The sequence below is a fragment of the Dysidea avara genome, chromosome 3, assembly GCF_963678975.1.
Source record: "Dysidea avara chromosome 3, odDysAvar1.4, whole genome shotgun sequence".
Classification (NCBI taxonomy): domain Eukaryota; kingdom Metazoa; phylum Porifera; class Demospongiae; order Dictyoceratida; family Dysideidae; genus Dysidea; species Dysidea avara.
This window is the reverse complement of record NC_089274.1, coordinates 23,145,168-23,161,791: the sequence shown is the minus strand read 5'-3', so window position 1 is coordinate 23,161,791 and position 16,624 is coordinate 23,145,168. Positions and strand designations below refer to the sequence as shown.

Here is a 16,624-nt window from a genome sequence, read left to right as displayed (position 1 = left end):
GTTCTGTTTAATGTCACCACCAATTCACACTTTGTTAGTGTACTTGTTGCTTTAAGTTGTCCTGCAACTAATTCAGCTGGACCAGTATTGCATGATGCTTGTGATACTGCAGCTGGCGTGTCATCTATAGTAGCTGGTAGAGTATTAAAAGACTGTACGGATTTAAGATCTCTGTAAAAAAAAAAAGTGGATACACAAAGAGTTCCAGTTCTTTAATATACAAATGTTGTTTATGTATGACAAGCGTGGCAAGGATTTATGTAAATGAATAGGTGACTACACAAAAAGTTTCAGTTTTTAAAATACAAATGTTGGTCCGTTTGTTAGGCAACATAGCCTAGCTGCAAAGCATTACAGGTGACCAATTGATTACCTCGATGCTGATTGGTCGATATCATCTGTGTGCTTCCCTTTGAGAATCAAAGCATCATCAGGTAATATGGCGGCTTTGATTTTCCATTCTTCCATCGTGTTTTTGTAATTAGTGCCAACCATGGGTCAGCCCTTGTTTGACTTTAGGTTTCACGTGCTGCTATTTATAGACATTGGGTAAGGTCTTTCCGGGAATGCCCTCCCATTCATTTCTTATTTGACTTCCGGTTTCATCATGCTGCTATTTATAGACATAAGGTAAAGTCTTTCGAGCGGTCACAGTATCCAATCAATATGCATTTTTAAAATGTATTTAAAATGTAACGACGAATATGACCATTCGATTGTGGGTTGTACTGATAGTCAACAATGGACAGTCTAAGGAGTTTGTGATGTTAAAATAATGCAGAGCATTATGGACGAGAAATCATTTGCGGGTTACGCTAACTGAATACTAGAGCTGAAGAGAAGCTGGCTTGCTCAAAATTTGATCCGAGATTTGATCAAGGAATACTGATAAGCCCGAGGATAAGCCCGATTGCCTCGCCTCACGGTGTGCCATTTCGCTTCTTTGTAATGTCGTTGGTCTGCGAGATTATCTGCTTACCTCCCCCAACCAATCACGCCATAAACTGAAGGAAAAGAGAAGGCGAGACTAATCTGACTTCGGTGCCGGGGAGACAAGCTTGCTCTCGGACTAGCTTGCTTTCGGACTAGCTCAAAACATACGGGGAAAAGAACCTAACCAGCCTTTTGGGTTCTTGTTTCAGCTCCCGGGAATTGTGGTTATGTCCTTTACTAGCGGTCCTGAATCTTGATGCATTTCCTTTCAGGTAAGGATAGCCCGGTTTTTGAATTTTGGAAAAAAATCTTTTATATACTTAACAGGTAGCTATTGATTGCCCATCTCAGAAATATAGACTATAGTTTGTTGGGTTGGAATTGGCTACTTTGGCACGCCTGCACACTAACAGTTAAAATTGAAAAGGTACATTTTTTCTCAGGGGCACCCCCATACATTTTAAAGGAAAAACGGCACAATGGAATTAGGAAGCCATCTAGCAACCTGGACTGTCTTGAAACTGCACGGCTGCAAGTTTGTACATTTAATGAGAATAACTTCAGAGTTGATTGGATCTCAGCAATCTTTGTATGGGTAAATATGTTTCACTTACTGCATGGTGTATACCCAGTGGTAATCTCAAGTAAGATCAAGTTAACTTATACAGGTAAACAACTAAAGTGGAGGTGTCACAATGATGCAACAATACCTAAGGTGGAGTTGTGGTTTCAATCATGCCATTGTTATGCCGACTGAAGTGGTTATACTTTTTGAGTTAGTGACACAACCATCAGAAAATTATTGCGTAGCTGAAAATCACTAGCCCGAGAAGTAACTATGCACTTGAAAGTGAGTACCAGTGAGTACCTTCCATCCAACAGTATGTTTTTTAAAGTTTCAAAGTATTCTGCCTGCATTTCAAGACTACAAAATGACACAACTTATTTATTATTACTGTGTCAACTTTGCAAGTGAAGACTTTACATGGGAGGGGGGGGGGATTTATGCAGTACAATTGATTAATTTGTTTCTTAAACTGTTCAATGGAGGTAATTTTTTTGATGTGGTTAGGTATTAAAGTTATTCCATGCAGATGTTACAAGCACTAGGTCTGAACGAGTACTGATAAGTGTCTTCTTGCAAATGGAACTAAAAATGTTATTTGCATGAGATCTTATTGTGATGGTGGATTCTGCTGTTGTTGTGGTATTAGATAATGATATCACTGGGACACATGTCTAGTTATGAATGATGATCAATGATCTTAAAAAGGAAGCACAAACGGAAGTTATGTCTACGAGTTTCTAGTTGTTGCCACCCAAGTTGATGAATCATACTTGATACACTGCTAGTACAATAAAAAATTGTTTGTAACAAACCTTACAGCTCTTCGATTAATCTTCTCTAACTTTTCCCATTGGAGCTCGGATGACAGAGCAAGCCCAAGTTAAACGTGTGCTGTTATTTTGTGCTATTGTGGAATATACAGAGAATTATTTTATATTAAAAGTCTTGAATGACTACTAGTAGTGGGGAAGCATATGTACATGCATCATGTGTTCTTAGCAATTATGCACATGCATTAGATTTCTACTGCAACGAAATTAGTCATGCATGAGTATAGCTACTATCTATACCAGCTGTGAATCAAAGGTGACAGCCAAAAAATAGCTGCATGACGATAATGCAAATCATTAATTTTTTAATGGTGAGATTATTAAAATTAATGACATGAATATCTTTTGCTTCCAGTGATTTTTCACATTCCATTATATTGGTGATATAAATAGTTTTTAATATACATGTAATATTGAACATCACCAATCTCTATTGTGTAAATGTTGTGGTTTCAATGGCAAGCTAATTAATGCACTATGCATTGCTCACTCATATTCACAGGACCTCTTATGAACAATATATAATTTGTGGCTATATCATTTATAGTTTTCTGTTCAATTTTTCTCTATAGATAACTATCAGGCACTGAAGTATACTTTCAATTACTATATTTAAACTCTTGATGAATGATTTCTTGTAAAGGTAATTAGCTATAGCTGCAATGTGCACCCAAAACACTTGGATCGAATTCTATATTATATATGGTAATAGCAGCTATATAAATAGTCAGAGTTTGTTAAATTATATAATTGCACATGGGGTATATCATACCAGAAGTATAACCAGCTCAGTCTAAATTTTCATGCTACAAATACAAGCTCAGTTCTCGAAGTGTCTGCAAACCTTATTGTATAGTTTACAAATGCAGGTGTACAGAGAGGCATTTCCAATTGCTTCAAGAAACCCCCTTAGATCTTAAGGTTTTCAGCAGGAGCCTTTTAAACCAGGCAGCACAAAAGCAAGCGAGTAACAACATGTAGTGCAACACAACATCTTAAATACAACACATTAAACTTACACTCATCTCTCAGAGAATTGAAGGATGTGCAAAAGGGACGTAACCCTTTTTTTAAAGATTGAGATACTCTAATAGTCCAGCCAGTTAGTAGTCAAATATACTTTAATAGAGCATTCATGTAAATATCCATATTAGCAGATTTGCCTATAGAGTGTTGCAACTGAATAAAGAATATTTCTACATCAGACATTCAGGGGTATAAATGTAGGAGATGCAAACTAAGTGTGATCTTCTGTTGCTAGTCTGCTGTATAACAATAACTTTTGGCTTGCGAGCAATTGTTTGAAGTTAATCATTGAAAAATAGTTTATTTGGCACTAATATCAAATGTTGACTGCCTTTTATAGAATTATTGATTAGGCTATAGACCATGCACTAGTTTTCTTTTGTGTGTGGGAGGAATGTAGTATATGGCTATGGCTATACATGAGACTATAAATAGAGTAGCTAGGTCAATCTTTTTCCATGGCATGCATTTTTTCACTGACAACAATTTATTTGCAAAATCTCAGTATGCTAGCATTGTGCTTGATGCTTCAAAGCATCTACCTTAAGGTGACTAAATTTAGCAATACACTAAATTTAGCGAATTTGTATATTGGCGAAATTAGTGCATACAAAATTTAGTGATTTTATGAATTTGTGAATTGATGTAATTAATTAACCATACATTTTGCAGGTTTAGTGTGTACTAAATTTAGCGAAAAACCAAAATCACTAAATTTAGTCACCTAAGGTACTAAATTTGGGTGTACAAGACACATTCTTTATGGGGCACTTAATTCAGTGTACAGTTAAAATAACTTTGATTGGTTATTTTTATTAGCACCTTACAGTGACCAGCACTGAAGGTCTGATAGCAACATGTGCTGCAGCCTTAGGATTATCTAACCTAATTGCAAGGACTTAGACTTCATGACTTATAGCTGAAAAGGTGTAACAGAAAAGGGGCCAAAGTAAGGGAAAAAAAATCCCTCCAACCCCAGGATTCGAACTGCAGGTTATAAGTTATTCCATTTTGTCAGTAGACGCTATAGTATAGGGATGAAATAGATATTCATATTATCCGAATATCTGGATAATAATTTACTATCTGGATATAGTAATTTGAAGCCATCAGGTAATAATCTAAAGGTATAGTTTATTTTTCTTGATATACATAGCTTCCACCATAAATGTAAAACTACAAACTTATGAACGTTGTGTTTGTTTCTAATGGTAAAACAAGCGTGTTCAAAATACAGTGGGACCTCAGTTATCCGGACCCCACTTATCCGGATTTTCGGTTAACCGAACCACGGAAATGACTGCTCTATTAGAGCAGTGACTGTTCTATTAGGGTAGTTGAAAATACTGATATTTTCAAAAATTTTCTTCATGCTATTTTAAGGTTATTTATACAGTTTCAGAGATATGGATTTTTCAGACTTATGGACCACCTCTGGTCCTAAGGGGTTCGGATAACTGAGGTTCCACTGTATTAAATCATAGATTATATATAATCTATGATTAAATGTACAGTGTTTTACAGCAAGTGATGTTACTATCCATAGGATATCCTGAAAAAGTTGTTCAGAATATCCAGATAGTAAAATTGCTATCCTTTTCAGCCCTAGTAAAGGGTCATCTGACTGTATATGTGCAGCCCCATGTACAACTAGCTGTTTTCCAGGGTTATAACGTATATTTATAACAGTAGCTGTTGAATTTGAACCTTTGAAATATCTCATGAGCTTGAGCTCAGTGGCTGGGAACTACACTCCCAGACCCCCTGTTGCTGATATTGTTAACTTATAATTAAGTGTTCCTGTGGAATTCCCCCCTTGAAAATCCTGGCTATATGCCCATACATTGCATAATTGCTGAGTTATACAGAAATTTAACACAAGAAACTGCCAAATTAGCAGGTGACTGTAGATATTACAGCCTAACAAACCTTGTTTTACACTGAAATAACTTTGACTGTAGATAAGTTGATGCTAGGAAATGTATAAATAAATTAATCCTGAGTTATCATGAAAGCTAAAATGCATGGTTATACACCCTATAGACATTCTGTACTTCAGCCAGTCCCCTCTCATAGCAACTTGTCAACTTCCTTGATTTGCTGGTTAATTAAGAGCTATTATTTTTTATTATAGTGCATGTTTACAGAGCAGTGTACAGTTAAGGTCATTATTGGTATAGTTGAGCCACTGATTAAATTCTCTGCATGCAGTTGTTAAATCTATAGTCACAAGGCTACAACATTGACAGTGTGCTTTGACCACAAGCATGCAATTAATTATAAATTCACAGTGAAAACAGAATGTTTTATTGTAACAAAATGATACTTGTGACCATTATAGTGGTAAGGTAAAAACTATAAGTCATGAAAATTTAATGTACAACTTTGTTAGACACCCTCTACTATCTCTGTTCTTGATTACTTCTTCCTGTAAAGATCTAATTGTCTTCTCAACATCTTTAGGATAATCAGGTAGTCTTAGGAATTGTATTGTGCTGTTATCATGGAGAGCTTGCACTAGATGTTGAGCAGCCTCTGAACTGATGTCATTGTGCCACATCCACAGCTTGAGCAGGGAAGTGTTTTTCTTTAGTGAATCAGCAAGTGCATTGCAAGCTTCATCAGTTATGTTATTATTGTTAATGTAGAGCCACTGCAGTTTGTTCCCCTGGGCTAGAGCAGTGAAGAGGACTGTTGCTGAAGGAGATGATAAACTGACGAGCCCCATGCCCAGTCTCACTAACATAGAGGAGTGATGGGTCAACATGTTGTACAGAGCAAGGTCCTCTCCAATAGTGTGGTTACCATTAATCCATAGCATTTCCACTCTACAGCGGATAGCAAGGTCACTGATGTAAGAGGAGGACAACTTGGTAAGGTCATTACTCGACAAGTCCAGCTCTTTAATAGTGACATCACTACAGGACAAATCACGCTGCAATACACAAAGACCATGGTCTCGAATATAGCAGCAATACAAACAAAGCTTCTTCCATTCCTTGTGGGATGAGCGGGTAAGGAAAAGTGTGACACACTCCACATCATAAGGGGATAGGCTAATGCCAGTGAGATCGATATCTTTATTATGAAAACACTTAGCATTTTCTATAGATTGACAAATTTCTTTGTCCCCCACCTCATAAAAACAACGGAAGAGGCGAAAACATTTGATTTGATTGCTTAGAAATTTACTAGAAATGGGTACATTTTCTCTTCCACAAGAGAACAATTGCTTGAAAGGTTCCAAAAAGGAAGGTTGCTGGAGGAATAGTTTGAAAGCTGGTCGCTGTCCTTTGGTGAGCGTAGTGTAAATAGAAAATGTGTTAGCATGAATATTACTCCAGAACTTCCCTCGGAGCACCATCAATTCTTCATCTGCAGGAAGTTGTGTGATGCAATACGCTGCAAGAAACTCTTGTATGGAAAAATGTAAAAATTCTAATGTCATTGTTCTAGCAGTAATACCATAGTGCTGTACAACTTTCAGCAGGCCAAAGCCATCTGGGATAACTGTGATATATGGACAAGCTGCTTTTACCTCCTCCAACGTAAAGGTCAACTTGTTGCTATTAAGAGCTTTAAGAGACAACATTGCCAGCTGCTTGATGATTGTATTGCAGGGCTCTGGAATGTGGGCAAGCTCAGAAATGGGTGATTCAAGAGGATGACTAGATTTGGCAAGATGCCGACAAATAGTTAGGCAGATAAAACGATGGTACAAGTCCACAGAATTAACGGGAAGAGAAACTTCCTGGCTATATAGATAAAGCAGTGCCACCATGGTGAATGGAACGTAGCAAAGGCCATTAATTGTGGGGTGGCTTGCAAGATACTCAGTAAGCTCTGCAACTCTCTGTGGATGTTCCTTTAATTGCTGCAGGATGAATAGCTTTCGTTGCTCTTCAGCAAAGCCTAAGATGTTAACTGTGACAGTAGCTAGTGGCCGAAGCACCAATGAGGTATGTGGACGAGATGACACTACCAAGCCACATCTAGGTAGCACCTTACGATTTAGTATGTAAGCAATCAGACCATCTTTCTGCAAGTTTTCTGGTAGTTCATCAAAGCCATCAAAAAGGAATAGAAGATCTTCACCAGCATTCTTAAAGAAATATCTGCTACATGTAGCAGCAATTTCTGCGGCTCTCGGGTCTCCCTTGATGAACAGCTCAAAAAGGTCATTGATGAGTGATATTTTCTGCACATCTAAGTTACGCAACTGTACCAAAAGTACTAAATTGAATTTTTGTAATACTGGTAGTTGTTTTTTACTCCACCTGTATGAAATTTCTTGCAATAATGCAGATTTTCCAATGCCTGGTAACCCCTCAACTAAAATAAACTGTGGATCGTTGCTCTTTTTTAGTGGAGCTAAGATATCTATGAGTTCATATGTTGTTTTAGTAGCATCAGGAACTTCTGTCAATGTTTCATGGCTGTCCAGCTGTTGACACTTGTAAATACTACTCGTGGACACAAGATCAACAACACCTGATCATAATTTAGCCAATGTGGTTTGATGAAATATTATGCTAACCTTGATGGTAAACTAAAAGCAATGGGGTGAAGTCTTTCGGTTGATTTGGTGGCCAAGCATCTTTATCAACAGCAAACCGTGTTTGTATGCTTACTTGGCTCACTCTTATGGACAATTCAGAGACTACTTTTGCTCCTACAGCTATAGAAATGTACAATTCATGAGACAATTAATAAAGTACAGCAGTTAACCCATTAACTAACAGAATCACACCTTGTTCACTGGACACTGCCTATGTGGACAATTTAGAGACTGATTCTGTCCCTATATACAAGGCCGGCTCTGGACGGGGGGCCGAGTAGGCCATGGTCCACCCAAAATTTTCACAACTACAGTCAACTTGACTAGCAGCTATATGAATATCATAGTAGCCAGTACGAGAAGCCATACAATTACGTGTACAAGTCTGCTACTTCTTTTTAGTAAAACTCACTTGAAAACTTCTTGTACAGTGTAAAACACTAGTCTGTACTGCATGAAATAGGCTAGAGGGCTTGGATACCGTGCTACAACAGTCTATACCAGTCTCTCAAACACGGAATATTACGGAAAGTTCTGGCAGGCTAGGAGAATGCATCAAAATATTTGTGGGTGCCTTGTGTATGTGGTGTAATTGAGGCTGCACCACTGATACAGTACTGTGGTCATTATTCATTTAGCAACTGGCCAATAAGCTTAGATTGAATGCTTTCACATGCAGCTGTTAATGAATGAATTCAGTGTAGTTATTGATAACTATGTCCAACTAAAATTAGAATAAATATGCTTCTGGATGGCATTTCCTAGGTGATAATTTAAAAAAATTTCCTGGGGGAGCATGCCCCCAGACCCCCTAGCAGGGGCATACTATACATGCTGAGTGTGCTTTGCACACTATCTATCACCCCCCCATGGATGGCCCACTCAAACCAATTTGGCCAGAGCCGGCCATGATATAAAAATGTATAATTCATATTGTACTGTACAATAAATAGCTAACAGAACCACACCTTGTTCAGTGGACACTGCCGGTGACTCAATCACCTCAAACAGCTTCCCCCAACTAGCAGAGGTATCCACATCAAGCCACCTCTCCCACATTGCATTACAGCAAGGCTCAGCTTTGTAGAAGTGGTCATATTCTATGATGTCAAGTCTTCCTTTGGGTAGACCCAGTTGTGTTCCTATGACTCTCCAACGAACAGCATAGCGTGGAGTGACATAGTTTTGTAAATCTTTCAGAAGTGGAACACTGGTAACTGTGAAAGATTATACCAAGAGTTCATAATACAAGTAAGGGAGAGAGTATCTAACTGGAATACATCCAGGAAAATCACTGAGTCAAGTAACACATTAAGCCTGTTCACAGAAATAAAGCCTTGACCTTATCAATACCAATAAGCACCAATCAACAGTTCTCTATCACCGTTAATTTGATCAAAGGTAAACTTGACTGAGCTTAACACAGTGATTTTGTACAGGCTATATTAGAAGCTGGATACTCTCTCCCTTACTTACATTATGAACTCTTGATTATACTAGAAGTACACAAAAAATTGTGGAATTTTCAACTAGAGTAGGGACCATAGCACATTGATAAAAAGTACTGAAACAAGCTGGAGTAGTCCTCCATGATATTAAATCACAGTAAAACAATAAGAAGTGTTATATCCCTACTGTACTCAAGATACCGAAATGGAAATGCACTGTAGGAATATAACACTTCTTATTGTTTTACTGTGATTTAATATCATGGACTACTCCAACTTGTTTCAGTACTTTTTATCAATGTACTATGGTCCCCACTCTAGTTGAAAATCCAAATTTTTTGGGTACTTGTTTGTTCACTTTTTTTGTAAATAATTATTATGACTGGTGAACCTACACATACTGCATCTGAAATGGTGCCGTACATCCCAGCTATATTAATTATCGTCTGAAAAGTTAAGTATCCATTACACTTCGTTGTCAGCTATGTTCAACCCGTTACACAGCATTATGAAACAATAACTGTTTGAAAAGCAATCCCTGCATACCGAAAGAAATGGTGCCACGCACCCCAGTTATATCAATTATTGTCCGGCTGAAAAGTGAAGCATCCATTACACTTCGTTGTTGGCTATGTTCAACCTGTTACACAGCAGTACGAATCAAGGACTGTTTGAAAAGCACCTCTGCTAACAAAAGGCCCACTATGAAAAATATGGACGATTTCTGTTACAAAGGGAAGCCATCATGTGCTACCACCAAATCGACACTTTTCGCTATCAGCAAAGATGAATGGGACACAAAGGAGGACACTGGTAAGTCCATGAAGAATGCATCGTACGTACTGCGGTATGCCAAAAGGCACCTCTTGGGCTGAAATAATGTCAGACAGTGAAAAAATCAAGCCCGTAGCCTTAGCTATTATTGAGTTATGCTTGTCTGAAGGCATCACTCAGCCAGTTAGTAGTTAAATAAAATATTTTAAAAATTCTGTTGTAACTTGTTGAAAGCGTTTTGGGTCGATCTGAAAGCTTGTTTGGGCTTAGTTTTACCTAACCAATACTGTTTCATTGCCATCCGGAAAAATTGAGGCTGGTGTTTGGGTGATGTTATTTTGTGGGCCATGCCTACTCCTTTGTGGTCCCTACTACAGTGGAACATCTCTATTATGGACATTTTGGGACCCAGAATTTTTGGTCATATTTTGCTGTAATATGCTCTTTCAGAGGTAAAAACGTATTGACCAGACCTGGTGGGACCGAAATTTTTGTTCTATTGTGTCCTTAATTCGGGGAGTTTGTTATGAGAGCTAGGTTCCACTGTATACAATACTATCGTACTGTATGATAACAGGCCAGGGGCTGTATAACCTCTGTAAGGTCAGGAATTTATGTTCGTTTTGCCATACCTTCGGCAATCTTCTTCAACTGATCTACTTCAAGATGGCTCATGCTATTCAGCTAGTCGACCGGCGTGGTTGGCGCCCCGTAGCAGATGCTTCAGATTCGAGTTCAGATTGTGATGCGTTTGTCAACAATCACGGAATACCAACGCAACTGTGACTGATAACGGATCTGCAAAAAGGAACAGTCAAGTGATGAGAGAAGTCACGCCTACTTGGTGAGTTGGTTTTGGGATAGTCAACTCCATATTTGGGGACCATTTTTCCAGAGTTGTGACGTCACATGAACAATACAAATTGTGGTCTCCGCAGCCAAACTACATTCAGGATTTTGTCATTTTTTACTAAAGTATAAGGCGGTCACTTGAAATTTGAAAGTTTTAAAGGGAGAGCCTGAGGACACAGCTTGGCAATACTGGTTACGCATGGTCAGTGCATGCATGATCCCAACACTAGCTATACAACAGAATTTTTAAAAGTTTAAATAAATTTTCTACTGACTTTGGTATACACAATTTCTCCATTGTTCAGCATCACTACATGTGTTTTTGCCAACTGTAGCAGTGCATTACAGACTTACCTTTGTCCTTTTTTGTGTCTCATCTCTTTCTCCACTACCTCATAGGTGTTTGTGGGTGGTACGCCATGTAGAGCCGTCATGGTGTTGTATAGTGAGTGGTAGACTTCAGAGGCACTTCTCATACTACATGTTCTTCATTTATAACACTGTACAACAGGTGGAACATGGCTAGGAATAGAGCTGAGTGATAGTGGTGATTAACTGATTGTGCATGAGAGTAACAATCGTGATAATGGTAGTAAGTAGAGCATGGACAGCAACTGTAATACGATAACTATATAGAAAATCAGATTTGTGGTGTATAATTGGGTTATTCATGTATCATGAGTGTCTTTGATAACTACTAGAAATGTTGTGATACTATCACCATCATGATGATATAATAGATACTATTACTCATGATTATGACAGCTAGTTGTATACTATTGCTCAGTTCTCTCTATTAAATAAAGGTACCGTAGCTCTTACTCACTAGTGAACCTATACTTGTAAAGTAGCTAACCTTGAAGGATGTTTTTCTTTGGCAGATTTTTGGTGTGCCATATCAAAACTAATAATACAATTAGAAGGAAAAATTAGAAATTTTAGGGATCAAAGAATAAAAAAGTAGTGAAACAAGGGAATAGCAAAAATGTAGTGAAACAAGAGAGGTTGCCTATACCTGCAGATATACTAATGGTAATTATAAACCAAAACTAAAATAATGAAGGATTAAATGTCCTTTAGAGTCTGCATGCAGGTATAGTCAACCTCTCTTGTTTTGCTACATTTTTGCTATTCCCTTGTTTGACCACTTTCTTTATCCATAAAATTTCTAATTTTCCTTTTACTTGTTTATTAACTTTTTTATGAATAATGAACCCTGGTGCATTGCACCAAAAGAAGGAATGATGCCAGACAAGCCATAAAATTAATTTTGCATCTGAACATGTGCACCCCAAATACTGAAAAGTGCAGCGGCCATTACACTTCATCTTCAGCTATGTTCCACCCAATCAATACACAGTGATACAAAATTAATGAAGAACAGTGCATGTCTCTGTAATCACTACAGAAAATAACAGACGATAACAAGTGTTTATAATATAGAGAGGGAGGGACTCTTGATGATAAGCATAATAGTTACCACCACAGCCACGGGAAAGCCATATCATGCTTGTGTATTAAATCTGCTTTATATCCTCTTCCGCAACCCAACCTTGGTCAAACAGAATCACAGATTGATCAAAAAATCTCACTGTTCCTTGTCCAGTGCAAAATACATGTATTTATATTACGTACAAAAATGGTAATTTACAACCATTTGCACCCACAGCACACTATGCAACAAAATAAAGCCCTTGAATTACTTTATACAATGCAAGTACAAGTGTAATAACATTGCCATAGTGACATTAATCACTGCTGATGACAGATGACAACATGATACGTGCTCCATACATTAATCTATTGGAAATTTAATTACCTTGGTGTCAAAATATAACAACTAATAATGGTATGTCATTCTACATACTGAAGGATGTTTATTTAGATAGAATTCAACTGTACCGATATTGCTTAACAGGTTTAAAAAAAAATGCTGAAAACATGTGTTTTATTATTTATTACGTAACTAAATGCGTAAATTTAGTGATACAAGGATCTTTTTTATTACTGCACAAAAAAACTTAGCTACACATCATTTGATTTGCCCTTCATTCTGATGACACATAAACCCGCTAAGTATGCAGTGTTATTCTGAACATTTACTTGAAACGGGCAAAACCTATGTGGAATTCCAGAAAATTTGACAAAGGTTTTGATATGATAGGATTTTGGCAAAATGTCACTGTGTACTAGTTGTTAAGAATCAAGGCACTAGCACTGTTACATGAAATTCTGCAACCATGCTTGCAGATAGCAAAATATTCATCTGAAGGATTGATTCAATTCTTCCTTTTGTAATGTGTATGCCAATGTATGCATCCAAACAGTCAGTTACAATATGTTTGGGCATCAGTTATTAAAGCCTTCATGGCTGCTAGCCACTTGCATGCATTCACGCAAGTGATTTGGTGAAATTTAATTTTTGTTAACTACCAAATTTCCCCAAGACATATTTTTTGTATATGCATGTATGCTGATCTGAGTGAATGACGACTTTGTGCGAAATAACCTATCAGAAAAATGTGAGAGCTAAGTGGATATCAAGCGATTTGCCCTAACATTTTAAATATTCTTTTTCCTCCTCCCTTTCTGCCAGCTGATCAGCTGTTTGTTTCAAGAGCTGCATGGGGTCACCAACATACACCACTCCACGACAGTGACAGAACAGAAAGTACAGCATTTTAAAAAGGTATATAGGAGTCAAGGAGCTTCTATGGATTAATTTTATTACTAGGAGCTTTTGTGGGAAACTATACTGGCAGTCATGAGGGCTTCTGTCAACCATAAGAACATGGCACATAGACTCTATCACTACATGCACTGATATAGTTCATTCTAACTAAATAATCTGGATGTACAGATGTATACCACAAGTAAAAGCTGCTAATGGCTATAATAGCTTATATAAGTAGATATGTTCTACTGGTTATGTGACAGCTACCATACACAAGTGACATAACACCATGCAGGCTCCTAAAAAAACTTATCTTTGTGCAAATACAACAGTTGATCCAGATTAATACTCTTCAAAGTCACTGCTACTCTCCTAGGATCAAACATGAAGAAGAGTTCATTATGAACTCTTGGTTAAACATTAAATTATATGCACATGCAGTACTGATATGCATGCTAAAGGAAACAAGTATAGTGCTATGTGAGTGGTTCACAAAATTGTGTATACCAAGTAGACATTTCTGAGGGAAGGTTTCTACAGCCTCCATCGAGAAATCTGTAGGTACTCTTTTGTCATCTCAATCAGTGAAAACTAAGCTTCTCCACCTTATACACACACACCCAATCGATGATTTTTTTTTTCATATAATAGGAAGCACATTACCATCAAATGTATATTTGTTTATATTGCGACACATGCAGTAAATGCATGTTTCAGCTAAATCGACATAAACAAAAATCCCCATTGCCAACTTATGTGATGAATGCATTCATGATTCACATTTAGATTATGGCTTCCCAATGTCATTAGTTAGTCACACACAAAGAAAATCTGTGGATATTAAACATACAGCAGCTGCTTTGGCAGATTGAAATGAATCAAATGATACGCACCAGCTGCAGTTATTGCACAATCAACCACTTGCAGTGCATACATCATGCACACACAAGATATAGTTTGTAGGAATGATCTTATTATTACAGATCATATACATTGTAGACTTCACAGTGACCTACAACAACTGTATTCATATTCTAATCTGATTAATTCAGTCATATCACACATGTACAGGTTAAAAGGTAGCAAACATAATTTTTCATGTTGCTTCATTGTTAGTTATTTGCTCTTCATAATGTAAAGTGATCAAAGGTACAACAAGTTCACTTTTTGCTGGCAAAACTGGAATATGACCGTGTGGTCCTACTACCAAGTCTCCAGGTGAATTTGATGTTTGTTCAGTTGGCAAAATGTAGTCAGTGGACATCTCATCTGTTGTTTCAACTACTGATGAATTATTCCTTTTGGGAAATACTAAAATGGAAATCGAGGGAGTCATGATTAACTCAGAGTGATCAGGAAATTTAAACAACTTGTTGTATGCTACTATCAATGATGATGAGGTCTCAGCCATATCTTTCACAACTCTATAAACAGAATCAGTACAAAACATACTATCTCTAAATGCCACAAAACTATGCCACTGTGTACATGCATATAACCAACTGTATACACTATAGAAATAAATCACTGATATCTAACTAACCACACATGTGAGCTCCAGCAACACTGCAGCTAACACTCGACACAAGTATACATTGTATACTGATTTACACTGCTAAGTTCTGGTTTCACTGTTCAATGAGTGCTGTTGAGGTGTAGCTTTTGATTTTTATACTGTATACTGTGAAGCCAAATGATAGAGCAGGAAGCACTTGAGTAACTTCACTATACTAAACTGATTACTTACCAGTGATGCATATATATGTTAAGTTTCTGCTAGTTGTCTTCCTGAAGCCCCAGCAGAACCATATTTAGCTAGGATGATGCATTACTTTGTAATAACAAAGAACTACCTTTGTTGTTGCATGATTTTTGGAAAGGGGTAAATACCTCCAGCCCAGTCCAGAATCTGAAGGGTATAAAGCACCATTGAGACATCAAAGCTTTACTAATTTCATCTGTTGCTTCATTCTACTGACAAAATGATGCTAGATACATTCCTATAATAAACTGAATGGAAATTGATGGAGTCATGACCATCTCAAAGTGATCAGGAACCTTAAATACTACTACAACTACTACCAATGATGATGAGGTCTTAGCCATAATAAATTAGTTAGTGACTCTATTTCTTGTTTGAAAATATACTGCATAGCTCAGCTCATGAATGTACAAGAATCAGTACTGCATGCTGAGTAGAGTAGACAAGACAATATTGACACAACATGATATTGACACAAGTTGGGTGCTCTGTGTAATGTGACTCCTCCATTTGCACAACTATCTAGTGTTACCACTGTAGTGTACTTTTTTAATAGTGTCTGTTTGCTTGTTTTTATGTGTGCATGTGTTACTATGCATATTCAGCTGATCAGAAAGAGTTTGTATATGTTAGTAGAGGCTTAACCATTAAGATTACCAGGGCTTTATTAGGGAGGGAGGGAGGGGTTGCTTGCCCCTCCTTGACAAATTCTCACTTGTCTAAGCAGTACTTTAAATGAAAGTGTCTCAGGATGCATCAGAAGCAATCTACAAGAGTCTACTATCCAAAAAATTCTGGAGCGGCATGTCATTCTCAGGTACACAAGAATAATTTACAGAGTCTAAACCACAAAAATTTTCTGGAGCAGTATGAAGTACCTCAGAATGCACTATAAGCAATCCAAGTGAGTTTAAAATACAAGAATTTCTGGAACGGCATTGTCAGCATGTCACATTTGCAGAATGCACCAGAAGAAATCTGAGTCTAGCCCCTAGATGCTGTGCACATAAACGCAAGAGGACAAAAATAGGGAGTTATTATGTGCTCTTGATAAAAGTAAGCACAGAGATACTTACACTACTGCCCCTTCCTTACTCTGATAAAACTGTATTTTACCCCCCTCTCCTTAGTTACTTCCTAGATGAAGGCCTGATTACATATGCTAGGAAGTCAGTCAGCAGGTGCATGGGATGTAAGTG

The 16,624-nt window shown here is 37.5% G+C and overlaps 1 protein-coding gene and 1 long non-coding RNA gene across 2 annotated transcripts; both read right to left on the bottom strand.

The window, feature by feature from the left end:
• Window positions 1-5,641: 5,641 nt before the first annotated feature.
• LOC136250312 (nucleotide-binding oligomerization domain-containing protein 2-like) lies at window positions 5,642-11,018 on the bottom strand. Its single transcript, XM_066042500.1, has 4 exons — window positions 10,770-11,018; window positions 8,884-9,132; window positions 7,895-8,035; window positions 5,642-7,848 (listed from the first exon to the last, which is right to left on the bottom strand). The coding sequence occupies exons 1-4, from the start codon at window positions 10,810-10,812 to the stop codon at window positions 5,720-5,722; spliced, it is 2,562 nt and encodes an 853-aa protein (XP_065898572.1). The 5' UTR covers window positions 10,813-11,018; the 3' UTR covers window positions 5,642-5,719.
• Window positions 11,019-14,689: 3,671 nt separating this feature from the next.
• On the bottom strand, window positions 14,690-15,477 carry LOC136250311 (uncharacterized). The gene is made up of 2 exons (XR_010698494.1): window positions 15,207-15,477; window positions 14,690-15,087 (listed from the first exon to the last, which is right to left on the bottom strand). It is a non-coding gene; the product is annotated as an uncharacterized lncRNA (long non-coding RNA).
• Between the last annotated feature and the right edge of the window lie 1,147 nt (window positions 15,478-16,624).

Bases quoted from the DNA above. Each gene is read 5' to 3' on its own strand.
- LOC136250312 (XM_066042500.1), bottom strand. From the start codon at position 10,812: ATGAGCCATCTTGAAGTAGATCAGTTGAAGAAGATTGCCGAAG. The intron at 8,036-8,883 runs GTGTGGTTCTGT...ACATTTCTATAG, and splicing joins GGCAGTGTCCACTGAACAAG to CTGTAGGAGCAAAAGTAGTC. The intron at 7,849-7,894 runs GTTAGCATAATA...AATTATGATCAG, and splicing joins GCTTTTAGTTTACCATCAAG to GTGTTGTTGATCTTGTGTCC.